This window comes from Centrocercus urophasianus, unplaced genomic scaffold (assembly GCF_019232065.1).
Source record: "Centrocercus urophasianus isolate 14NV4802_14NV808 unplaced genomic scaffold, USGS_Curo_1.0 seq_13, whole genome shotgun sequence".
In the NCBI taxonomy this organism is placed as follows: Eukaryota; Metazoa; Chordata; class Aves; order Galliformes; family Phasianidae; genus Centrocercus; species Centrocercus urophasianus.
The window spans coordinates 51050495-51077190 of record NW_024884475.1 but is presented as its reverse complement, the minus strand read 5'-3'; the positions used below and the strand labels follow the sequence as shown (position 1 = coordinate 51077190).

Genomic DNA, 26696 nt, shown 5'->3' with positions numbered 1-26696 from the left:
TTATTATGGTGTGATAATTCATACTGATAGACTTGGGCATGATCTGAACAGTAAGTCTTTTCTCAGGGGAAATCTGAGATAGCAAGGTAAATTAATGCTTTCTTTGCAGATTCATTATACAAAATTATGCTTAATTAAGAAGAGTAGTTTACTGTAGCGTACTCCAAAAGATCCGGTGCTCCCTGTGGGCTTCTTGAGATATCAGTAGGGTTGGAGAAGCAGCTTACGATGTACCAAGAACAAAGGGATTGACTTCAAGTGTTGCTGAACAAATTTGTTACCAGAAACTCTCAACTGAATGCAAGTCTGGAATGCATCCATTCTCCCAGTATTGGGGTAGTGTAATTATTTGTTTAAGAGGTATTCATGTGTTTACTGCCTTTACTGAAGCTGATGTTTGCTTTGCAGTGACCTACTGGTAGATCTGGCCTCTTGGTGAAATCTTGGGCACAGCCATGCGTGAGTGAGGTACACTTTTCCTTCAGTGAGCCAACAGCCTAAATTCTCAGAAACCATTCAAAGTATGCCATGCAGTACATTTCCTACAAAAGAAAAGACTATCAGATACATACTTATGCCTGTCTGGACAGTTGTTTTATGTGACAATGGTACTGCAGCACACTCCACATGTGCATCTTCTGAGAAATAAGCAATTTATTTGTTATAATGTAGCAGATTCTTCCTTTCAGATTCTTTGTCTCCATTTTTGCAACCATTAGATATTACTATTTACTGGGTATATTGCAAATGGCAGCATTTTGTGATTTTATCAGGCCTAGGGTTTTTTATCCAGCTTTCATATTCTGCTGTTTCCCTTACTGCCTTTGGGATTTTTCAGGTTGTATCTCATTCCTTGTGGCTCTTACTAGTATTCATGGTAATTAAAAATTTGTAAGAAAAGACTGTTTGAATCCAGTCTGCCCCTATAGGATCACTAGGAGATGAGACTCTGAAGCTGGTAGTAAATAACATTGTTTGTGTTTTTTTTTTTTTCTAGAAACTTGAAGTCTGCGCTGTAGGAGGAAATTTGGCAGTGTGCTCCAGTGTCTGATTTCTCTCTTTCCTGCTTTTTAATAGGATAGCAGTCATGTATGTTCTGCATGACTTTTGTACGTTGTAAGGACTTGATTTTCTGTCATTGCTCTGATATGCTGCTGCTCCTGCAGTCAGTTCTGCTGTTTTGTTCCCCAGGGTTGTTATTTCTGCAGATTTTGGGTACCTGCATTTATGACATTTCTCAAGTGTATTTCAGGGGGTGTATTTTAGTGCAAGTTGGTGGGGTGAAGTAATAGTTTATCATTTGATACAATGATTTTGGCAGAGTTCTCTGAGCATGCAACTATAATAGACTGGATAGTAAGGAGCAATGTTGAAGTTTCTTCATGTACTATAAAATGATGTTTGTGTGAACTGTGAGAATTCTATTTCTCAAGCTGTGCTGAGCTGAAGATGCTAAGCTTCGCTCCCTTTTCTTGTAACTAGAGAGACAATGTGAGCAAGTGTTTTGGAGAGACTGACAGTGTATTCTTGCCTCTGCCACTGAGTTGACACTGCTCAATTGACTTAATCAAAGCTTTGTGTTTTTTTCTACTGTACTCCCGAGTGCACTCTTTAGAAAAACATCTGGGAGATGGATGTGTTTTACTTTATGTTCAAGTGAGAGACAACTGCAATTGGTTTTTGGGTTGCTGTTGTAGTTAGAACAATAAATACATTACATTCATTATTGAATATATGAATGCAGTTTCAAGGTGTTTACTTCTGTTCTGCTAACTGTAATGTGTTATGGTTTTTGGGATAAACCTGTAAGTTAGTATGTCCAGCAATTAAGTACGGGGACTATCTATCTAGTCATTGATTAGTACTCCTTTAGTATGGTTTGTAAGCAGAGAAATATAGCACCGCTGGTTGAATCATGCTGTTGTTCCTGTGAAGATCCTGAACTATACATTTATCTGTTTGTTACACTACCTAACAATGTAAATATAATGGCAGTAGCTTACAGCTGTGGTTGTCACAGAGATACTGACTGGGAATCATGGATGCAACAGAAGGGTGCTGCCCCAGCCAGGACAGGTAAAGACAAAGCAAATCTCTCGATCTAACAGGTCTTAGGATTTTTGGGAGGAAGATTTTACTCATATTTACCAAGTGCCCAATGCTTTAACCTTCTCTTATTGACATGCTACAGAAGGAATCCTGGAGGTGTGCTTTTTGAAAGAGCCATGTCAGAAGTCATTTAGACAGTTCTTTGGTAATCCAAGAACATTAAAAGTTACTTCCAGAAACAATCACCTTTTCAAAGTAGTTTGGGGATGAGAAAGTGCTACTGTTGAGCAGAGTAAACGTGTGAGGTAGGGAAGGAAGCTTTCTATTGTGTGTTACAGGCAGTGTACACTCAGGAGGACTGAGAGCTTGCATGCTGTTTCAGTGACAGGTCCACAATGAGCTCATATATTCAAAGATCAAACTGTATATGTATACTGAAAGCCTTTCTTCTTGCCTTTTGTCTGGTTTTAGATATGTTTAATTAAATTAAGAATCTCTCTTGCAGAAGTTAGATGTTGTTCAGACATTGGGCTAGATCAGTAGCCTCTCCCAGCAGGCAAGCAGAGCTTCCCACTGGCAAGCAGTTGCAGTACCAAGTTGTGTCTGGCTGTGTAAAAGCATGTGCTGCCCACCTCATTTCCCAAAAGTGAAAACCATGGATTGACTCAGCTGCTTTAATCAGGTGTAATGGTGGAAGTGTGATGATAAGTACGCTTCCTCTGTGGCTGTGCCAGTGCTGCTTTGTGGAAAAATACACCCACTCTGATTGTAATATAGAAGCATCATAAATCAGAATTACTATTAAAGCAGAACTGAGTTTAATTTGGCTGAGAGACAGAGTTTTACACAAATGGAGAGCTTTCCTGTGAGACTGAGTTACTCCACATTAGAAAACCCCTTAATTTTTTTTCAGTGTAAGTTTTTAAAGTGGATGGTGAAGTAGAGGAGCTCTAGCTAAACGTGCTAGTGCTGTGTGAGATCCACCAATTTAGTTTCCTTAGGAATTGTCTCTTGACACTTGAAAATAAGCTTATTTTTGTTTTGCAGTTCTTCTCTTGAAAAGGGTTTTTTCAAAGGTGACAGCTTTTCAATATTTATGAAATAAAGTTGTCTTTATTTCTAAGTCCATAAACTCAGGAAAGAGCTCTTTCAAGACTAGAAGAATATAGCTGCTTTATAATTTTTTTATTTTACTCTAACCATAAGGCTACTGCATGCACACAATGCAGAGGGGAGATGGTGTAACCTTCTCCGTTACATCACATTAGCACCCGGAGACCTTGCCATTGCATTGCCTTTGTCTGCTGGAGGTGCTGTGCAAGTGTGTGAACAGACAAATGGAAATTAATAGGCACCAAATTTGTTTTGACATGGATGAGCTGTGTGATTCAGAGGGGAGAACTGCAGGCATAAAGCATTCAGGAAATACAGTGAAGCAGTCAAAACTGAGAAGCATATTTAGATGTCAGCATCTCTGCCAGGATTCGATAACATGTACTGTTGCTGAAAATGAAAATGGGCAACGTTTTCCATAACTGAAGGCTTGTTGGACACATTGAGGGCAGGATTCAGAGCTAACTAGACTTAATTATTTGGTTCTATCTTTGTGGTACAGACTGGAGCAGCTGGACCAAACGTAGCTGGTGAAACTCAGGAGGCTGACACAGAAACTCCACAGATACTGTGCAGCGGATGAATCCTGGAGGTGCATTTTTTAAAAGAACCATGTCAGAAGTCTGTTGTGTGCTGTTCTGGTAATCAGAGAACATGAAGAGGCACTTCCAGAAAGCAGTCACTCTATAGTGAAATAGTGCAGCAGGGGTGAGCTTGCATGTCTCTTCCTGCGTGTATCAGTCTGTCTTCAGGTATGAGTTCTCTGTTCTGAGCATAACAGGTTATTTCTGTAAACTGCTTCTCTTTGATTATGAACTGAATTGAGTAATAAAGACATTTTAAGGATTATGTAGATTACTGAATTATAAACAAGTTCTACTACGAGACTCCACATTTTTGCCGTGTAAAATGTATGGTAGTTAAATCTCCACAAAATATGTTGTTGCACTTTATCAGGGCAGATACACATTTTAGGTCAACCACTGTGAAAACTTAAAGAACAGATTAAGTATTCAAACTGGCCCAATGTTTTCACTGGCAATGTGATAACAGAGATAAACACTGCTGTTATTGTTAAAGATATATCCATTTTTAAGTGATAAATAATTCTTAGGGAAGATATTCTGAGGAAGAACGTTATGACCACATGGATCCATTTTTGTTGTTTGGGGTGGGAGGGTTAGTGGTTGGTGGCTTTTCTCCTTTTGTTTTGCTTTGGTTTTGGTTTGGGTTTTTGTTTTTTGGTTTTTGGTTTTTGGTTTTTTTTGCTTCCTTTCCTCTCTGTCTTTCTCCCTTCCTTTTCAGTTCCTGGCACTTAACCCTTCCTAGAGGAGGTGGATGTGACAGCGTTGTTCTACTCACAACAGCTCCTGTAATGCTGATTCTGTTCTCAAATATCTCAAACCAAAAGTGTGTCGGGTTTCCAGTGTCACTACTTTTCAGGGGAGAGCAAGAACAGTAACCAGTTGAAATAAAATCCTGCCCGCATTCTGAAGAGTGACATTTTAGCATACGGTATGTTAGCTGTCACATTTCTTTAGGTGTCAGACAGCAAACTCGAGGTGCTTAAGAGTATTCCCATTAGACCAAGAGCAAAAAGAATATCTGTCCTGCATATATTAGCCTTGGCCAGTCCTGAAATGAAACTTCCAATCTGGAGATGGACATTTTTATAATGATAGTTGAAGAGAGCAGTACTGTACGTACTGTCAGTGGACTATACTGAATTTGTCCAGATGAAAGGTTTCTTGTGGATACTTTACGCTGCACTATTGTTAGAAGGTAGCTGCACGTTAAAGTAGTTTGTAATAGAGCACTGTTTCCATAAAAGGAATCTGTTCAGATGCAGCATATCCTAAAAAGAGATAAAAACATTTCTTTGCAGTTTTTGTTTTTAGAAAATGTCATAGTAAGTGGGATTCCCCTGAATAGGAGTCTGCCTGTCTGTATAGCAGCTAATTTAAGATAGCTCTTTGTTCAGTATGGCACAGTATGAAAGTTTATTAATTATTATTATAGTGTCATCCTTAGACTTTTCAAAAGTAATTGATATATTATAGTGGTATGGGATATCCTCCATCCATTCTTTAGATGTTTTCTACTCTGAGAGCCACAAACTTTCTCTCCCTCTACTTTATGGCATTCCTTGCATCAGCACAAAGGTAGCATGAAACAACCCCAGATCCAAAACTCAGCTCCTGGCATTGAGAGCATGCTGGTTCTAACAATAGGACAGCAATGACTCCTATGCAAAAGCAGCCTGAAGGCATTGCTAATCCAGGGCTACTGTCAGGCTTTGGTACATTGAGAAAATGCTGCTGAAGTGTCATGGGAGTAGTCTCATTGCTTGGCAATGTTTTGTGCAGTCTCTAACATTCTGTTATTTTATACATTACATCAGTGATATACTTTACATTACGTCTTTAATACCAAATAGTGCTCTGCACCTGTTTAGTATTGGCAAAAACTTGGAATGTGTGAAATCTGTGTAACAAGTGCAATACCTCAAAAGGTGGTGGCTGAAGTACATCAGCTGTATGTTGTCATTTGTCCTCATCATTTTGTTTTCCTTGCTGTAGCAGTCCCTCCCTCTGATTCCCCCAGGGTGTGGGAAATAGGAGTGATATTTGGGAATGGGTTTGGTAATAGAACAGCGAGCTGTAGCACAGCACGGGCAGACGTTACCTAGCTAAAATTTCTAAAGCAGCCCAGCGATAGGCAAGAAACTCAGCACCAGCACCTGTCTTCCTGGTGAGCCCTGCCTGAACGTTCCACTGCCTTTTCACCAGCACAGCTTGTTTAAAGCTGGCCCAGCCACTTCACTGCCACCTGTGATGACAGCAGTACCCTGGGATGTCTGCCCTCTGCTCCTCACAGGGCTGGCTGTGGGAATGTGCCACTATGTACAGTGGCAACACTGCCTGGCACTCTGTGGCTGGCTGAGGCAGGAGGAGGCTGCTATACATAAGAAGCATCAAAAATGGCTTGGGAACAGAGATAATTGATTGACCCAGGGAGATCAAAAGAATTAAGTCTGGACAGACAATTACGATGTGACCCTGGGGCAAGGCAAGGCAATGGAGCAGAGACTGTTATGGAGGAAACTGGCAGGATAAGCTACTAGGCTGTGCAAACTTTCTGTGATTTTGGCTTGGATTGGGGTGAGTGTGTACACTGCATAATGTTTAACTAGCTCACATTTTGTTTCTCTGAATTCATGTAAAACATCAAGAGACTGAAGGCTTTTGCTAAGATGAAGGGAGTCTGACAACTTGCTGAGACATTGCACCTGTGAGCTGGGGGAAAACTGCCACAGAAGGTTTCTGTTCCTTAAACGCACCAGTACATCACCAAAAATACTGGTGCCAAGGAGAAGTTGAGGCCCTGGATTCTTCTCAAGCAACCTTTGAATGCATATCTAGAGGCATCATACCTTTACAAAGGAGAGACTGCATCTTGCCGTGTTTGTTGCCTGCCAGAGCAAGTCTGCCCTCACATACATAAATATTTGTGGTTGTTTCTGAGTCTCCAGAGCTCTGCACCTTGTGGCCCTGCAAGCGTAGCTGTGCACATCAGCAGCAGAGGAGAGGACAGCCAGCTGCAGATGTGCTCTGGCAGATAGCAAACACGGCAGGAAGCAATTTCTTCTGCATGATGGTGTGATGGCATTGCCTCATCTCTTGGATCAGGCAGCAAAGAGCTCTGAATGTAAAAGGATGAGAGAAAGGAATGGGGTCAGGAGCTGGGAGCAAGAGGTTGATTGCTTGGGTGTGCTCTCCCCAGGCAGGGACCGTGAGCAAGCAGAAATAAATTGTGTTTGTGAACAGAAGATAGATGTGATCTGACCTTGCTTACTGGGGAGTTTAATGAAGGTTTAGAAAGAGACATTGGTGGATGAAAATATTTGCCCTAATTTTAATCTTTGTTTTTCTTTACATATTGATAGAAAAAATGTTGCTTTGGATTTTCAACCAGGGAACGAGTACAGAGGAGGGGAAACAGCTGGCTGCTCTGGATATTGTATTTTAACCAAGCTTATATGGACTTAGCACTCTCATTAGAGTTACCAGACAAGTGAGTCACAAGCTCAACTTGTCTGCCATCTCCTCAGATGAAGGGACCAGTGTGATTGTTGGAAAGGCTGTGTTGGTGCTCCTTGCTCATTTTAAGTAACTTTATTTTTTCAGGTACAAAACATGTCATGATTACGTGGATGGGCAGCAGTACTTGTTCTGGCTCACTGTTTCTGCTTGTTGAAACACTGAAAGAGCTACAATTTTTTCTTTTCTTTTTTTAGTGTGTGGAAGGTCTGAGTTGCAGCAAACGTACAGGGCTTGGACATTTCCAAGATGTGACAGAGCCTTGGGGCAGGAACTGAAAGGTGGTGCTCTGCTGGGCCTGAGCTACTTCTCAGGGAGAACAAGGATAAAATAAGGGTTGCACAGGGAAGAACTTATTGTTCTCCTTTCGGCAGCTGGCTAATCTTTCTGAGTTGGAATGCTTTAGTCAAGAGGCATAGATGGAGTAACGATGTGAGTATGTGGCTGACAGAATGCCCTGCCGCTTAATGGCTATTAAGAAAATACCAGAGGACTTTATTTATTTATGTATTTATTTATTTATTTATTTTTGATTAATTCAGTGTTGCAGGCACAAGGGGTGTGACTGCAGCTGCAGGAAAGAGTTCTGAATTCATAGTTGCTCAAGTAAAACATTTCTGATTGCTTAATATTTATCTCAAGTAAATTGGCCTCTGGTGCCAGAGAAAACAGTCTTTGGGTTCAGCGGGTCCTGAGGCAAAGAAACTTTATTATGTTTTGGGCAGGATCTGTCAAACACTGCCAGGTGCAGTGCTACATACCTAACTTGAATCTTCCTGGCAGATGGGGGCCTAAGCTAGAAAGCATGCAGCTGAGGATGAAGGCCGTGATAGTCTGTTTTTCATCAAAAGCTTGAGATCACAGCAGCAACACAGAGCTGGAAGAGCAAGAGAAGTCTGGGGCTCTGAAACAGACTGGGAGGGTAAGAGTACAGCTGAAGAACTTGGAGAGCCACTTGAGGAGGAGGAAAAGATCAGTGGAAGAAGGAAGCACACCTCCCCATGCAGAAGACAGAGTTGTACTCCGATCTCATGTACAGCAAGAAGAGCATCCAGCTCCAAAGCTTATCCACCATGGGCAAGACAAAGGAAAATTCCAGATCTGAATTTGCAGCCAGAATTCAGGAACCAGAGGAAGGAGCTCAGGATGTTGTGCTTTTCAGGTAAGGCTGCCTGCATTTAGGTACTGTGCTTATAAAATTGCTGGTAGGGTTTATTCAAGGGCTTTGATTAAATCGGTGTCAGTGTGGGCTAGGCTGGGGGCTCTGCAGCAGAACTGTAGTGTGCTGAGAAGCGAGGCCCCAGGAACACTCTGTCTTACCCTGCTTTCCTGGTTCAGTGATGGTGCAAAAGCTCTTTTTAAGTCTTCATCTGTGTGATTGCTGTAATGCTGAACCTGCTCATTAAAGTAGGAATTGTGGGTAAGGGTGGATGAGCACAAGGTGAGCAATGACACTGTTAAGAGCCTGGAGCTCTGCGGCCAAGCCAAATTTAACCCTTTCCATTCCTGTCTAGCCCTCTAACCACCTGTTCAAGTCAACCAAAGACTGTATAATGATGAAGGTATCCTTCAATACATGATGTACTTTTTCTGCCTGTTTTATTTTGGTATTAATGAAATGTTTTTTTCAAACCCCACTTGCATATCTTCATTTGGAAAACAAATTAATCTATTCTGATAAAAGCTGGCAGAGGAGCTCACAGTGAGCATGTGAGTGTGCTGACATGCAACTGAGCTGCCAGAATAGTGAGATTCCACAACACACTCCACAAAACGGCCTCCTGCTCCTTGTGGGTAATTAAATGTCACTCGGTTTGAGCAGTCAGCCTTCAGTGATGGAGTTCAGCCAATTAAAATATCTTATGTGTAAACAGGATAAAACTGGTGGCATATGACAGGAGGGTGACTGAATTGCTCAGTTTAATAACACCTCTAACTGTGCAATAAAGGTGTCTGGTTTCTATGTAAATTGTTGTACGCCACAGAACTGTTGGGTTTAATATTAGTGAGCAGTTTAAATGTTGTAGAGTCCTGTTTATACAGTCTGGGGTGCATTGCTTGAAAGGATTCCCTAGATTATAACGTGAATCGTGCGTATTTGATGTTTAATCATAGAATGCCTTAGGTTGGAAGGGACCTTAAAGCCCTTCCAACCCCTGCTGTGGGCTGGGTGCCCCCCACCAGCTCAGGCTGCCCATGGCCCATCCAACCTTGGGCAACTCCAGGTATGAGGCACCCACAGCTCTGGGCAGCGGTGCCAGCGCCTCACCCTCCTCTGAGTAAAGAATTTCCTTGTAACGTCTAACCTCAGGCTTCCCTCTTTAGTTTTAAGCCATTCCCTCTTGCCCAATCACTATCAGATTGTGTAAAATATCACTCTCCCTCCTGCTTGTAAGCTCCCTTCAAGTACTGGAAGGCTGCAGAGAGATCACCCCGAAGCCTTCTTTGACCTAAACAAATCCCTCAACCCTTCTTCACAGACGAGGTGCTCCAGCCCTTATAGTCATGTTGAAGAGAGCACACTTCTGTGAGCTTACAAAAGAGGAGCTCCTACTTTTTGTTCTTGGGCTGAAGGCAGGGATGTGACAGTGTTTTTCACTGTGTTGCTCTTGCTTTTGTTATTTAGATAGGAGAGCTGGAAAAAGAGAAGGCTTACTTGTGCTTGGCATCCTCATATGCTGATGTTAAAATCCTCTGAATAAATTCCAACATTAGCTGGTGCAAAATTGTAGAGAAGAGACTTGCTCTTTCAAGTTAACCAGCTTTTTTCCTCTAAGTTTGGATGTTGCCTTTGATCTGTTCCCAATCACATATCAAGATATTGTTTGGGCTGCTTATCTCTTTCTCTGAGCAGTTGTGCTGCACATGTACTATTGTGCTTGCCAGGGAGCAAATTCATAGAAAACCACACTGAAAGCATTTTCTTTTCTGGCAGGACAGCTATGGAGCTGCATTATGACAAAGGACTGAGACGGACGAGTTTCAAGGCTGGGAGCCACCCATATACACTGAGTGTATATGAGGCAGGCTGATGAGGTGCTGATGGAGAGGTGACCATGTCACACCGCTGTCTGGGCCAGGAGCATGCTACAAGTACAGTCAGAAGCAAAGCTGTCTGTCCACCTGTTGACTTCACCAGCTTGGAGGATCTGAGGGCTGTAGCCACGGTCAGCAGCAATGCTTTCCACCAGGAGTATGAGCAGGTGCAAGGGACAGCAGCTGCAACCCTTGGTAGGTACCAGACGTGAGATAGGGGGTTTGGATCCAAGCATCCTTAGGATTTCCTTCATGAGCTCTTTTGTAAGACCATCCTACTTCAGAGCACTTCAGTGCAACCTGCCCTGGCTATGGCTTTTAGCAGCTGATTTTGTGTTTGTTGGTCTATTGTATGCATAGGTCTGCAAAGCAGCCATGCTTAGCCAGCTGAGAGGAAAACTCACACATCCATCTGAGGCTTTTGCAGGGTGTTGCTGCAGGAAGGGGTTTGCTCTGTTGTCTGTGTCGCACCAGTATGTCCTCAGAGAGCACTCTTCTGGCCGGCACATCCTCCATGGCCTAAATCAGGGCTTGTGGGGTGGGGCAGTAGCTAAGGGAGGGGGGGGTAGGGTTAGAGCAGCCCGTGTATCACTGCAATCCCACGTCTGTGGAAGTCCCAAACTTCGGGACCAGCAGTGCACGCGAATGCAGTGCAGTCAGTCAGTGTGGATACATGCTGTACCTCGCCTTCACAGGCGTTTGCCAAGCGCAAACCAAAGCAAAAGGATTCTGGAAGAAAGTCAGAAGTGAAACACTGGACTGCTGAAGTGCACAGTGAGGAAAAAACTGGGAGAAGAATGTGAAGGATTCCTGGCCTCAATAGAAGGTAAAAAGTCATAAAATAGCAGGGTAACAAAAGTTATTGGAAAAGGGCCATAGTATCTGTTATGCAAAGGAAAGCAGGATTTGGCGGTGCCACACCAAGAGGGACATCCATATTCTGTGCTGGATAAATACCTGGCTTGCTTTCTCAGCCACTTAATACTGACCTCAGCCTACTGGGTGCAGTGCATACCTTAGAAATGTCCCTTTTGCTCTCAGGATGTGGTTAGCGGCTGTGCTACCTCCAGAAGAGTGGTTTGATAGCAGTGGGGACTTGTTCCTTGTGGGGCCTTAAGGAATCTTGTAATGGCAGAACTACAGGGAAAAACAGTAAAGAGACAAAAATACTTCAGAATGAGGTTAAACATTACTAAAAGCAAAAAAAAGAGTTGGTTGGATACTCATGTTAAGTAACATGAGAACAGAGAACTATTTCTTTTTACCCAGACAGTGCAGGTCCGCTTTGCTTTGTTGCTTGGTGTGTTTACTAAGAAGATGAGGGGTAGAGCTACACCACCCATATGTATTGAGCATGTGTAAGCAGATGTAAGCATGGTATCCCACCTAGCACTCTGGAGCAAAGTTGAACGTTTCCTGGGAGAAAAATGGCAACCTAATGGGATCCTATTACTGCAATATCTGCTATTTCTTTCTATCATTGCAAGTTTACACCAATGCATATTGCTCATCTAGGATGGTTGTTGATTTTTTTTTTTTTTTTTTGCTGTGGAAAAACTGAAGTCATAAAATTACAGGACATCAGGATATACCAGCAGGTAAGTGCATTTTAACCTTCCAGGAAAGCTCTGATAATTTGGGCTTTGCTGTATACTTATGAGTGTATGTGTATATATATGTGTGTGTGTGTGTGTATTTGCTACTGTTTTACTTTATGGTAGTTTTACATGCTACCATACACATACATATAATACATATGTATTTGGGGTTTAATGACATGGGTTTGATGAGAAGTGAGGTGGCAGGTTAGAAAGGAAAGTGGAAGCACAGCCTTGCATCTGTCCCTTCTGTTGTAGTCACTTCCATGTCACCAAACACAGTGTGTGTGTGCACGCTGTCACTGGTCAAGTATCTGTCATTTGTTAGCCTTTTTGACATCTTTGTTGGGGAGAAGGTTTTACCATGTCTTTTTAACACACAATGTTGTAAGCTGTCAGAAGGTCATACAGGTAGCTGTTTTCATGCTGTGCACATTTCTTCCACTTGCCTATGCATATACAAGCAGGCTTTTATTTTCTGGCATCTATTTATGAAGGTCTGAACAGAAAGGGCAGTGATAAAGTACTTTGTAAGACCAACTCAGGACTTTTTTTTTTTTTTTTCTGAGGCTTGCATGAACATGGCAGCATCTGCTCTGTCCTGGCTGGCACAGAGGCACCTGGAGGAGTGGCAGCCATCACCCCAGCCAACTCCCTCACACCTCATCGCTTCAGAAACAGAGTGAGAATGGAAGAGAAGGGGACAACATGGTGGCACTGCAGAGCCAGGGCCGAGGTGAGTGACTTTCAGCACAGCAGCTCTTTCAGTGCCAGACTTGACAAGGACTGTCCCTGTGTTACAGTGTCAGTGCTCACAGTGCTTTACAGTTTCACTTGTTTGATTGTGAAGTACAAGAAATAATTCATACACAAAGACACTAATTCCTCCCGTTGTCAGCTGAGTACTTCCTTCTGTTTACCATCTGTATTCATGCACACTTGGGGTTCTAACGCCCATTTCTAAATTGCCATTTTGTGGGCAAACCCCAGTAAGCCTTACTTACTTACACAGATTTTTATTTCAACCAGTGAGTCTCAGTCTTCGAGTGCTGACATAATACATGGTGAAACACCACTTCTTCCACTGTATGAGAAACAGATCCAAGTATGTTAATTTTGTTTGAAGCCCCAGACTGTAACAATTTGTGCTGCAGTGTGGAGACTGCGGTAGCCATTTCTAAAATACACACTTCATATTTTGAAAATGCTTATTTACCTGTGAAACTGTTCTAAAAGCTAGGCTGGAAACTGTAACTCTTCTTTTTGAGTAATATATATATACCACTTTCACATAGTTAAATGCATTTTAATTTAAAATTTGATAATAGTTACGTATTTAAGTACTACATTGTCATCTCTTGGTTCATTCCATCGCAATAATGAGAGTTTTGATCCAGAAATGAAAGCAAGATATTCCCAGTAGTATCAAGTAACAGCTTTCTTTACTGATTACTTTAAAATAAGGAGACAAGTCATTTCAACTATTCACAAATATTTCTGACACACTGCAAAATAACGTAAGAGAAGACAGATCATGACCATAATTGAAGCAAAACAGTTGCCAGAATTTTAACAAATATGTGGTTCGCTTCCATTTCAGAATGTTTGTTGATGCATTTGTGCAGGAGAATATCGATCTGCTTGGTCACACAGGCTTTTGCTGTACATACAATGCTGATGGTGTCCTAAGGGACAAAGTGGAAAAATGTTCTTAAAAGGGTACTTTGGCAGAAACAGCCATTTGGAATATGGACTCTCATGGCTGTAGCCTTGCTGCAAGGTTTGACTTAGTTTTAATTACAATTCTGTAACAAGATATGCAGCTGACATTTGTTTTACACTTTATGTAAGTATTTAAAAGATCTGAGACCTATTTTTGCTACGTATATATTTTTTAAGCTTTAAGACTGTGCCACTAAGAACACTTTATCCATCTTCTGCCATTTTCTGAAATGTTACTATTGTCAAAATTAGAATCCTTAACGGTGATGATGATGTTTCTCATCTAAAAGTTCTAAACCAAATGGAAGAATTCCCTGGGAATCTGCAGACCAAGTGCATGACACAAAACTAAGAAAGTTAGCCCAAAGTTCTGATAAATATTTAGCGCCAGCGAGAGCTAACATTTGTTCTAGTTCTAAACAGTTGGATGTTTATTATATACAGAACACTTGGGTAGAACATGGACATTATACAAAGGTGACTCAAGGCATTTCATGGTCTGAATTGTTTGTACAGCAGTAACACAGCTGCCCTCTTTCGCTTACACACAGGCTCGTGCCCCGTGTGGCAGGGATCGTTCCTGGTGGTTCGATGGGCACAATCGTACCGTCTGCCAGTGGCCTTCTGCAGGCTGCGCAGGAGCTGCTGGCAGGATTGAGGGCTGGCTCCTGAGCTAGAGACAGACCTGTGCAGCATGATGAGGTGCCACTTTACAATAGGTAAGGATTTGGTCTTTTGCCTTCAGCATATTACCACATGGATACTGTACTGGCACTTTGCAATGAGCACCATTAGCTGACTTTGGTAACCTATTTCTCGGCACGACCAGCGGGATCCCGCAGTGTGCTGAGCTCCTCTCCTGTGCAGTAAGAAAGCACAGACTGCCAATTATCTTGCAACTAGAGTCTGTAAATATTAAAAACATAAATACGTTAATAACCATACACATATACACAAAACACAGCAGTAGCAATATTACAGGATGCAGTGCCTACTCTATATAACTGCTTTTTGATACAGATGCAAGACCAAAATAAATGCTGTTTAATAAGGAACAACCCTTCTTCAAAGGTCAATGGCAGTGATCCAGAATTCAGGTCCAGGCTTCGGATAGCTCTGAAGCCAGAACAATCCCACTGTCTATCAAATCTAATTAATAGAAGAGTAACACTATGGGAAAATAATGAATATCTGTTAATACTAAGACTTTCCAAGCCAGAGATTTCATACTGTTTGTAATTAATTCTCCCTTTTTCACAAGTGCTCTTTGGGTGAGTACTCGGGCTAAACGGGATAAAGTTACTACATACAAAACATGTTTTAGAGGCAAGGATTAATAGAAACAACCAGCACTGATTTATAGTTCCTGAATTCCAGGAGGAGGTCTTCATGTTTTTAATTGAAGTTGCAGTGAGATTGCACTTAGCAGACCACTAAGAAATTGTCATTCTCCATCTGTTTTTCCTTTTTCATGCAGTTCTGTTTCAAAGCTCAGTAAGAATAGCATGAGAAGGGCTGCAGGAGTGGGCTGTGCTACTCCACTGTCTTTGCTAATGCTCTTCAGAGCAGTGTCCTCTTCTCAACATCACATCGTCCAGTCCAATGTCCCCAGTTCTTCCTTTTCCTTTCTCTCCTTTGAAAATAACCTGGGAAAACAAACAGAACAATTGGAGTGCCAAAATTAGATGGAAGAATCTTTGGTTAGGAGGGCAACTGCCTAACAGTAACAATGTAAAAGCGTAAGAAAGCTCAGCCAATCTGTTCTGCTTAGAATTATTGTTGTTTCTCTGCTCCTTTTCTCTTTGGCAGGATCCCTATGAAGTGGCAGCAGTTCAGGACAGAGTTATGACACAAATCAAGGCGCTGGTTGAAGCTTTGTTCCAGGTGCCACTACCAAGGTGAGAATTTCCATGTGAGAGTCTGTGGTGCTTTCCGTAGCTCCTTGCTGCACTGTTCTTGTTGTCCTCACAGCAAACATCAAATCCTGTCTGTTTTAACAAAAACTGTTGTCTAATAGAAGAGCCTTCCACTCCTAAAACACCTTAGCGCTGACTTAGTAAAATGCCAAGCACAGCTAGAACTAGAAACACTCATCCTGTACTTTACCATGACTTTGCAGGAGCTATAATTTGTCCTCAAAAAATGGCGGTGAAAAACACAAAGCTTATTCATTAGGAAGTGTGATAAAGGACTCCTTTCATTTATATTCTCTTTAAGTTTCCAGCAGGTGCCCCAAAAGCACCAGCAGTTGGTTGCTTTTGTTTTTTAAATAGCTAGAAATATGTCTTTATTTCCTGACTTCTCTGTGGCTGGGGCCTTCCCTGCTCGACTAGAGTTTGCTTTCATTCCCTGATCCTCAGGATGAATGACACAAAGGGTTCAGGCCAGCATCCTAGGCTGCCCCCCCCGGCTGGAAAAGTTCCCAGGCTGATGGTTGTGTGAGGAGCTGCAGAGCAGCGCTGCTCAGTGAGGGGCTATGTGCCATGCTGACAGCTGCTGCTGCAGCAGGGGTGGTGCAAAGGGACTCCTGCTCTTGTTTACAAGCGTGGGGGCATCTATCAATCATTTATTTAGAAAAATGAAAATATCTAATAACACACACTTATTTCAAGAGCTGCTCTTAAAAAGAGAGACCTTAGGAAGCACCTTACCTCTATTTACAGTGTTACAGTTACTCTGTTGTATTTTTTTTGCTGAGTATACTGTTTCCCTGCTACAAATGTCCATGTTCTCAGTCTGGCATTCATTTACAGCCAGCAGAATGTTGGGCATCATTTCGATTGTTCCTGAAGGCAAGTTTTCAGACAGTTATCTGCATTAATTTCAGCCTTAATTTTAGGACCACTATAATGTGTGTTATAGCCTCTTCCACCCTTAAAGCATCCATACCTTTTCTTCTGATCTGAAACAGAAACTACCTTCAAAGAAAGCAGAGCTTGAAGAAGTTGCTGACCTTCTGATGCATCATTCTAATCAGCCAGTGTTTCTAAGCTCTCCAGGTATTAAAAGATGCTACTTTAAGATTAAAAGATGGTACTTTAAGACAGCTGTTTTTGATAACATTAGACAGTTTTGTGTTATTGGCATCTTAGCTTTTTCTCCTTATCCAGATCGGCAGCAGTTCAGCTGAAAAGCAAAATCATGGGCAGCTGCACAGGTAAGCGACCTGCACTGTCAGAACTGACTGTTTGCACTATCCGTGCCCTCTTTAACCAGTTATTAATCCACAAGGGATGACTATCTGTATTCCAATGATGCTGTATTTTTCAAAAATCATCCTTCATGAGCCATCCTGATACAGGCTATTTGGAAATCCCTTGGCGGTATGCTTTTGTCCTGTAGGTTGCTCTCACCTCCGAAGTGATTATAATAAATTACAGAGCCATACATGGTAGCTCAGTGCTGGCTATTGTGCAGGCTTCTATCTATCTAGATCTATGAGTGCTCCAGGTTTGGTGTGCTGGTTTGGTTTCTGTTTGTGTTTTTTTTTTTTGGACAGAACTAATTAGAAATGTGATTCCATTGGCAAGGATAAATGTAGAAATAAAAAGGTCTGGAAGTAAACCCAGGAAGCAAATAACCAAGTGCTACAAAAACCAAGTGTCTTCAGATTTTCATGGGGAAAAAAAGTACAGGCCTTGCAGTTGTACTCACACTCTTGATGCCCAGTCCTCGCAGAGTTATGTGTGTCTGCCTCCAGCCGTGCCCGCTGTTCCTTCCCCACACAGCTGGTCCATGAGCACCACTTCTCCTCACAAAGACTTGCAGGGCACCCGAATGCAGCCCGGGCACCTTGTGTCTGAATGACAGGCACAAGTCCCCAGGCTGAGCCATGTGGCCCAGCGGCAGAATAAGATGTGCTGCTTTTCCCTCTGTGCCTTTGGGTTCAGAGATGGTAAGATATTGTCCCCCTGCAAAACAAAAAGCAATTCCTTCATTACCATTTTACTTCTTAAAATTTCAGGACCAAATGCTTAAGTGCTGTGAAAAAAACAAAACAGGGCTCCACAAGGTCCACAAATCTTCACTGAAGTGTATTATAGCTGGAATATGCACTGGAACTGCCACATCTCCCTCCCACAAGGTAAGATTTACAGTCCTGGTCCCTTGTTTACATTGGGTACCAGGTTAGATCTTTCCTATAACTTTTTTTACAAAGCAAATATTGTATCTTTTGAAAATGAAGCTCATATATTTGTTCATTTAACACATCCCTTGGGTGACTACGTTGGTTTTAAATTCCCGTTGATATTAAAGCTACTGTGTTGCTTTACACATATTGTAAGCTGCAGGGTTTTGCCATTGCATGAAGGCCTGCATAAATATACTACAATATAACTGACCCCCAGATCCGTTCCTTTTTTTTTCTTGAGAACTGTCTTAACGCATGAAGTCTCACAGGGTTTCCATTAGCACACATGAACAGCTTTTTTATTTAACGATAATTTAAATTCCTAATCTGGACAAGACATAGAAAGCTGGACAGAGCTATGATTTCCAAAAGGCTGACAGCCTGATACGTTTGCTGAAGTCTTTTCCAACAATACTGAGTTGCTACTGAACATAAGCACTTAATTAAAAATTAGTGCATGATCATGAGAAAGTGCAAGTGGCTTCATAAAAATACTGCCAAGTGCACGGAAAAGTAGTGGATATCATAGGGAAGTAAGGATGGAGGGATGAGAGGGAGAGAAAAGGAAGCTAAGGAGTGGAAGAGAAGGGAGGAAGAGAGAAGAGGGGAGGAGAGAAAAGGGGGAAGAGAGAAGAGAAAACAGAGTAGGAAGAGTGAAAAGAGAAAGAAGAGGGAAGTGAGAAAAAAAGAAAGGAGAATAAGAAAAGAGGGGGAAAAGAGAGAAGGGAAAGAAAAAAGAGGAGAAGAAAGAAGAATACGAAGATAGCAAGAAGGGAGAAAGAAGAGCATAAAGAAAAGAGAAAAAATGAGAGTAAAGTAGAAAGAGAGAAAGATTCTCTTGCTCTGAACCTCAGAATCACTATTTATGTAAGAGCAGATTTACCTTAAGAGCTTTTGAGAAAGTGCCATTCAGGCTCCCCAAATGAAACCTATGATGTAGAAATGTTCATTTTCTTTTTTATTATTATTATTTTTAAATACTGCAGACATACAATTTTGGTTCACTACAGAATGGAATACTATTTTAAATTGTGGCCATATTTCTACTCAGCCTCTACTCAAAATAGTCATTTTCTTAAAAGGCTCCTTCTTAAAGCCACAATTATTTCCCCCTAAAGTTGTGAGATCCCACAACAAGGTACCAGGGCTTTTGAAGCAAAGGAGAACAAGCCTCCTCTCCAGTTCTCTACTTCTACATCCATTTTAAAATTCCTTTTTTTTTTTTCCAATGAGAGTTAGCTAAGCAAAGTATTTTTTTGTTGTCTAAGGTCTCAGGTCTGCATTTGGGCATAAAGTGGGTTACATCTGTCCAAGTATGTGTTAAAGCTTGCTTTTTTTTTTTTGTAGAAATGCATTGTTTTTGTATCAAAGTCACCAACTGCTAAAATGAGAGACTTGAAATAATGCACTTGTTTGTTGTACATACAGTTACATCACTGATTTGACTCATTACCTGCATCTGTTTCAGATAGTTACAGTGACTGAATCCAATCAATAGGAAACAGATTTAGGTAGGCATAACGCCAGCCTATCTCTAGGCATGTCCCTACAGTTGAAGGTCCCCTCAAAGCAGCATTTTCTGCATGCAAGATAAGCTTGTACAGCTTCAGCATGGCACCTTTCAAAATGCCAATAAATATCAAACTTTGAAAGGTGAAAGCAAACACTCAGGCACAAGCTGTGAAAATAAATCTCTGAAACGAGGTATTCTAGCCAGGAGGGAGCAGGGGGGGTGACTTCAGGGGACTGGTTTTAACAGGTTGTGTCAACAGCAGCAGAGCATACACAGGAAACAGAAAGCTGAGACTGTCCCTGACTGGAACTCAACACAAGAGGAAAAAAAGTTTTGAAAAGGAAAAAAAAAAAAAAAAAAAAAAGCTAGTTCAGAATCACAGTACTGGAACTTCTGTGTATTAACAACAATTTTTAAAGTATAGATAATTAACAGCCTGAAAAGGGCGCACATGCTGCGGTAGCAAATGGAAGCACAGGCATCTCTGACAAGGTGGTACATAAGGAAGACAGCTCAGTGCCCTCATCTTCCCTCTGCAATTTACCACCTACAGCATTTTACCACCTGAGAGCACTTTCCTTCCTCAGCCTCCACCCGCTCACATAATGCCAACATTGTGTACATCAAAGGCTGCTCTTCCTCTTCTGGGTATGAGGTAATCCCGTGGTTACAGGCAGCCAGAGCTGTGTGTCTAATCCCCAGGGCTGTGGCTGTCAGCCTCCTCCTGTCCTGCACAAGCCTACTGCGCTGCCCCAGGGTCACTTTTTCTTACCCCAGCCTTCCCTGTTCTCAGAAATCTCTGTGCACTGGCAGCCTGACTTTCCTTCCTTCCAGCTACTTAATGGTTTTCCTATACACAGCTCTCCGTAACTTCGCACTGAATTTCATAAAGTGAAACAGATCGCATTAAAACCGGAGCATTGTAAGTAACAGCAGAACAGACTATTTGCAGCACCTTCTCATTTTACTGGTAACATGGAAATCATTAAGTTTGCATCATTGGTCGAAAAATAAGCTAATCACAGAATCATAGAATGGCCTGGGTTGAAAAGAACCACGATGGTCATCTAGTTTCAACTCCTCCGCTATGTGCAGGATCACCAACCACCAGAATGCCTCCAGTGATGGGGCATCCACAACCTCCTCCTGCCTGGAACAGGCAGCCTGTTCCAGCGTATCACCACCCTCTGGGTGATCTGTTACTGTGTACAATCATTTCCTGAACACGCTCATTCCTCTTTTGGAGCCATTTTTCTTGTAAAGATATCAGCTAAGATAAAAACACGAATGACCTTTCATGTTGGAATCCCCAGTTTTGATTTTATACACAGAAGAGGTGTGGGCCTGAAATAAATACATACCACAACTAATGTGATACAGAATCTGTGTAAATCTGTCATAACTCAAGAACTGCTATCAACCTCAAGACCAGATACTTCTTCAACTACAAGATAAGATCGTATGCATGTGCCTTACCTGACGCGTCTCTAACTGGCTCCCAGTGTAAACCATCATCCTTGTCCTTGATCCATCCACACAGGCCACTGTCAAAATTACAGCTGTGTACCAGCGTGCCTAGGCAGAAGAGCCAAAAAGCAAAACAGTGATTTAAGTCTTTTGCTTGGGGAACTAAAGCCCTGGTGGTTGACCCAGGCACAGAAATACAAAAGTGAAGGAGCACTAGAAAAAGGACGTACAAAAACACTAAAACAAAAAGGGATACAATTGTTATTACTAACAATTTGTGCTTTTTTTGTGCTCAGTTCCTTTTCCTAACAGATTATGAAGGGCCATTTAGGTAGTGGTTTTCTTTTTACAAAGCACAGCCTAACAGGATGCATAAGATCCGGGAGTCCTGTGAATTGTGCACAAGAGGTCTCAAGCAATCCTAAACCCTGGGCCCCAAACAGGAGACTGATCGTTACCTGGGTCATCATTTGCTTCGAATTCATCAGCAGTAATCCCTCTTTCAATTTCAAGTATTTCAAACAGGTTATTGCTCACTCCGGGCTGGCGTGGAACTGTGAGAAAAGTAGGTTTTCAGAAATGAACGAGATAAAGATAGTGACCCACTGCCTTATCTATAATAAAAAACAGAGAGCAGCTCTGGGCGTTGTGCTTCTCTTGGAAAATTCGATATATTTAATTACAGTTGACACAAAGATGCATAAACTTTATGCCTAGGTGATTTATGTTGTAACATTTATCTGAGCTCTGTAAAAGGTGACTGCGAAGCTGCTAAGGGCTCTTCTAACGAAAGCTGCTTTTTCAACCAAGAAAAAAAAGAAATCTCTAACTTTGAAGCACACAATTCCTCTCCAAATGTACTTCTTAAGATAGCAGTTTCTCAGCAATGTACAGACACATTAAAGCCTTTTCTCAGTTTCCAATCCACTCACCTTGCGCAGATGCTTCAAAGGACAACTTCAGCACAAGGCACTGGCATTTGAATGAGGCTCCATGTGAAAGAAGGAGCTATCCTGTCTGTCCTCCTTAACCCAAAAATCAAATCAAAGATTCTTTTGCACGAGGACAACACATAGATAGCACTTTGTAAGAACTCCAAATCCAGAAGACAGAGCAACCATAAAACAGTACAGTAGCGTTGTGCCTCTTACATTTGGGACAAAATAATCAATCAAGTGCAAATTATTTTAAAAGCAATATGCTCTACAAGATCTGTAACACATAAATAAACTCAAAGGTTGTATGAAACTTGTTAATTTCTACACTAATTCTTACAACTTTTCTTTTTTTTTTTTTTCATTTTCAGAATCATCTGTAGATTTTGGAAGACATCAATTTGCAGTCCATGATACCAGTGCATGATCAGCCTTAAGGACTTCAGGTGAGCCTGGGGAGCAAAGGCCTGTTCTTTTTTAAGATATTGTTTGCAGTTATATTTTTACTATTTTGTTTAATGGGTTTCTTTTGCTCCTGTGAGATTTAATACAGTAGAAGTCTTATGAATCTGAACAACCTACACCACTTAGTCCAGTAAACGTTCTGCAGTATATCTATGCACAAATAATACAGTCACATAACAAAAAACAGTTCAGCTCAGGCAGCAAAAAGCTGCAGGAACAAACTGCAGGAAATATTAGGAATTTGTTTTACTATTATCACTATTTCAGTTTGCTTAGTACAACACCATTTCTCATATACTTAGAATTCCATAAATCTCTTTTATATTTTATGTTCATTTTCTAAAAATCCATTCTGTCTGTGCACACATACAAGCATTCTCCAAATTAAAGTTGACATTACTTGCCAATAATTAAAGGTTTGAAAAAATAAAAGTTAAAAACAAATCTTCAAACCTTTCCCCTTAAGTCCTCTCTCAGTGCTTTTATGGGCTCCTAGAAAAGCACACTGGGCTTTCAAACAGCCTGTTCAGTGCTCACACCTAATGAGAGGAATGTGCACTCGATCCAAGAGCAAAGTTACCACAAGCGATGCAGGACTCTCTGTGTGCTCCATGTGTTCCCTGCGTTGCACCACGACAACGTGTATCAGGAGTGGTGATCGTGGGAGCAAGTATTTGGCACAGCTACTTTCTGCAAGCTTTCCAGGCCCTTTCTGTGTACTTTATATAGCATGTCAAGTGTGTTTTTCACTTAACTTGAACAGTTTGATAAAGCTCGTTAAATATAAACCTGGCTTCTTGGAGAATTTTGTAAGCTCTGAGTGAGCCAATACATCAACACTGCCATATCCTCCACGTGAATTAGCTGGAGCACTTCTTGGATGCATGGGCAGGGAGGGAACATTTAGCAACTGCTAAGGACTGGTTTCTTTTCAGCTCTGTAATCCCTGGGGAAGCAAATAGGACCATTTTCATTTACTTGTTAATTACTAAGCTTGGGAGTGTGAGAGATGGTTGTACGAATCACACCGTTTTAATTACAGCCCTATCGTTGCTTTGGTGGTACAAAACCAAAGCAAAATATGGAGTGCAGCTTCCCGTTACAGTAACTGTTACTACTGTTACTACCCAGTTTTGCCTTACAAGGAGCACTGCACTCCTATACATTTCCATTCCACACAATGATCATGACCAAACTTCCCACTCATGGTCAAAACAAAACTCATAAAAAGCTTTTCAGCCTGAATAGTTGCTATGATTAAAAGTTGTTAAATTCCACTTGCAAAAATCCTCCGAAGTGATGAGATGTCACACAGAACTGGCAGAAAGCAGCTAAAGGAAAGGGTAGCCCAAAGGTCAGTCAAACTCCACAGTCATTTAAAGAAGAGTACATCCTCCTTTCCCCCAGGGAAGACTTTGATTTATCCCAGGCTAAAAAGATATCCCTGGTGTCCTGGCTGCACAGCATAAATCTGCAGATCCCAATTCTGTGGTAAGAATTACTTCAGGAACTGTGTTTGTGGACTGTTCCACCCTCCTCAGCAATGGTGCAGATGAGCAACCACTCCAAAGTCTACTCTTGCATTTCTCAGGTGATTGTAAAGCTCATACTTTTGACCTAAATCAAACATCTTATTATATGTACTTCCAGAAGATTTTTTTTTTAAAGCAGTGTGCTTTTCTAAAGAGAAAAGAGAAGCACTGGAAAGTAGCAATTCAGTCTGAGGGAAACACAGCTAAAACAACTTGTTTCAAAAGCTCACATACAGGCCCTGTGGTTAAACTATCAGCTCCTCAATCTTAGGGTTTAGCTCCAAAGTACAAACAGGAACAAAGTGCCCATCTCAAATGCTTAAATATTAAGACAGATACATTTTAATAGTTGTCAGAACAGTAAGGGTAAGTTAAATGCTACTGTAAAATGCTATTTCCATGATATCACGGAATAACCAAACCCAAGTCTTTACTTTTAGCGCTTCCCTTATTTCCACAGTTTCAAGGATCACATAACTGCATTTACTACACTAAGGACTTTTCAGTCATTGGAAGGGGCAGCAGAAAAAATCCCATCTTAAAATCTTGTTAATAGCTATTACGAGAAGTGACTCCAAGTTCAAGTCTTTTCAGCAACACTGGGGACTAAGAAAGAAACTTGCTCAACTGTCTTTCAATGCTGATACCCAGTGCGTTAAGTTTTGTCTTTAAGCTTATGTTTTTAAGACCTGTTTTAAGATCCCAACGGTAACAGAAATTCCTACTCTTAATGAGAAGTATATTCTACCTGTCACACTTTATCCATCTTAGTAAACAGGAGAGGTTCCTTCACCACAGTTTGCAGTGAAACAGTTAAACATTAAAGCCATCGCTGCATTCCTCCCTCATTTCCATTCCCCCCATACCCATATCAGGAGAAGATTATCCTTGGTGCCAGATTCCACTGTCTGCATCTGACTGAGTGGTTCAAAGGCCAAGTGTAGGAATTCCATTTTAAAAAACACTCTTTTTTTTTTTGTTCTGTGGAAAAGTAGATCCCCAAAGCCATTACAGGCATGTTTAGAAAAGGGGGAAAGCGTCAAGGGAAATGCAACAACCCGATACCTGTCAAAAACTGCAAAGGTATTTAAAGAACATTAACAGCAACACGCTTTGTGCTCTCTGTGGCTGCTAACAGATCAACTTCACTGGGCCCCAGTTGACTTCAGAGCTGATCAGCTCTGAAGTGAAAGCTTAGTTGAGGTCTGCTCAGCATGAGATGGCAGGACAAGTAGCAACAAAGGAAGAAAAGTGTGAACGTGTCACTGGGAGCAACCTCAGAAAAACGTTAAATAAAAAATTTAAAATTGAGAAATGCTTGCAGAAAGCAAGTGTGCTTGTGTAATCTCATTCCCTCCCTCGCTCCTGAATGCCACTATGTTTGCAGAAATTGGCCTAGAGCATGGGCCCTCTATCAGCGTGCAGCACACTGCCAACCCCTTTGGCCATGGACTGTCCAACGGAAGTGCTCAGATGGCTGAGCAAAGCAGCAGGTACTGACACACTGCTGTGTCAGACACCTTCTCCAAGAACAGAACTGTTTTCCACCACACTGTAGGTTTCAAATCCGAATCAAATGCTTTTTTGTACTCACTAATTAAATCCCTTTGGACGCAAGTCAGGTGGGAGGGAATACCTCCTGCAAAGCAGCCAAAGGTGGGGAGAATAACGGTGCTAACTCCTATCCTCTAGAGCAAACTTAGAGTATTTCAGGTATACCAATCACACACACAGGTATACCGGGCAGCTCTGTAGCAGGACATAGAGGAAAAGATAACGTGGGATTAAAGACATACTTATTGATTTGATCTGAGGAGCTATCCATTCCCCATCCTGCCAAATGAAGCCAGTAACAACTGCTCTGCTTGACACCTCTTGGAATCCTGCTTTACTGCGCCCTGACGCCTTTGAAGCTACGCACAACCCTCAAAGGGTGGCAGCTAACCTGAACAAAAAGCGAACACTTCGTAGATGAACTTTTCCTATATAAATACATATAGGCTGGCTGTACAACAGTGTATCCCAGACACTCAAACTGAAAGCAGGAGCTTCTAAATCTAACCTCTAGAGAGAATACTGCTGCATTCTAGAACGCACTGCTATAGCCTAAAATAATTTCCACAGAACACTGTATTTTTAACTATGTTTCCCATTATATTAAGTTTTGGGAGTCCTTAGTGTATTTCTTTTAAAATTCTTACATAAAAACAGTTAAAACATTCAGTTTTAACTGAATGTATTATATGGATTGTTTAAAATTAACCTGGAAAGCATCAAAAGAAAACTCTGAGCACTACCAGGATATATATTTCCAAATTCCAAGTCATGCTTTTTTTTTCCTATCTTAAATAATGTTCAGACAAAATGTGAACAGGGAAAACAAACCATTTTTAGTAAGGACAAAAATATTTCATTCTTTAATGATCTAAGAGAACACATCCCCAGAAGTTCCTACATAGATGCCAAAGCAAAAACTCCCACATCGCTTGTACACCTGCTGCGGGACAGCACACTTCCTCCTCCTCCATTGTTCAGCAGCTTTACTGTACATCATGCTGAAGGAAATAGGCTGATCCAACACACCCTCCCCATCTCTAAGATCTGCAGCAGAACTAAAGATAAAATTGGGTGTTGAATGCTTCTTGGCAGATGTGTGCAGCTCTACACGTGCCAGTAATGCCATCTCAGGCATGTGCTACAGCTGGCACAGAAACAGTGCTGCATCTTTCAGAGCAGCTCTTAAAAAGGCTCCTCCTTGTGCTAGAAGACTCTTTAGCCTTCTCAGCTTTTACGTATCTGTTTTCATAGATGCACTCCATACCATTAACCTCCATGCTATTTTTATGTAATTCTACAGTTGCTTAGTCATAAATATCGAAGACTGTTTGGATTCATGGAATATGAGCAGCAAAACAGAACCTCAGGAAACCAGACATGATCCTATTTCTTACTGTTCTCAAAGCTAGGGAAATACACTGTCTAAAAAAGTCAGGTTTGAAAGCAATCCTGAGTTGCACGAGTATGAGTTACACTG

At 41.5% G+C, this 26696-nt stretch overlaps 1 protein-coding gene across 4 annotated transcripts in view; it reads right to left on the bottom strand.

Annotated features, from left to right (window-relative positions):
* Positions 1 to 13186: 13186 nt before the first annotated feature.
* NPNT (nephronectin) overlaps positions 13187 to 26696 on the bottom strand; it is a 41689-nt gene continuing 28179 nt past the window's right edge. For all 4 annotated transcript variants that reach the window (XM_042812705.1, XM_042812708.1, XM_042812706.1 and 1 more), the window contains 4 exons: positions 21189 to 21284; positions 20740 to 20838; positions 17273 to 17529; positions 13187 to 15264 (listed from right to left, as the gene is read on the bottom strand). In XM_042812705.1, the coding sequence (XP_042668639.1) occupies positions 15169 to 15264; positions 17273 to 17529; positions 20740 to 20838; positions 21189 to 21284 (548 nt within the window). In that variant the 3' untranslated portion in view covers positions 13187 to 15168. The remainder of the gene's footprint in view (positions 15265 to 17272; positions 17530 to 20739; positions 20839 to 21188; positions 21285 to 26696) is intronic.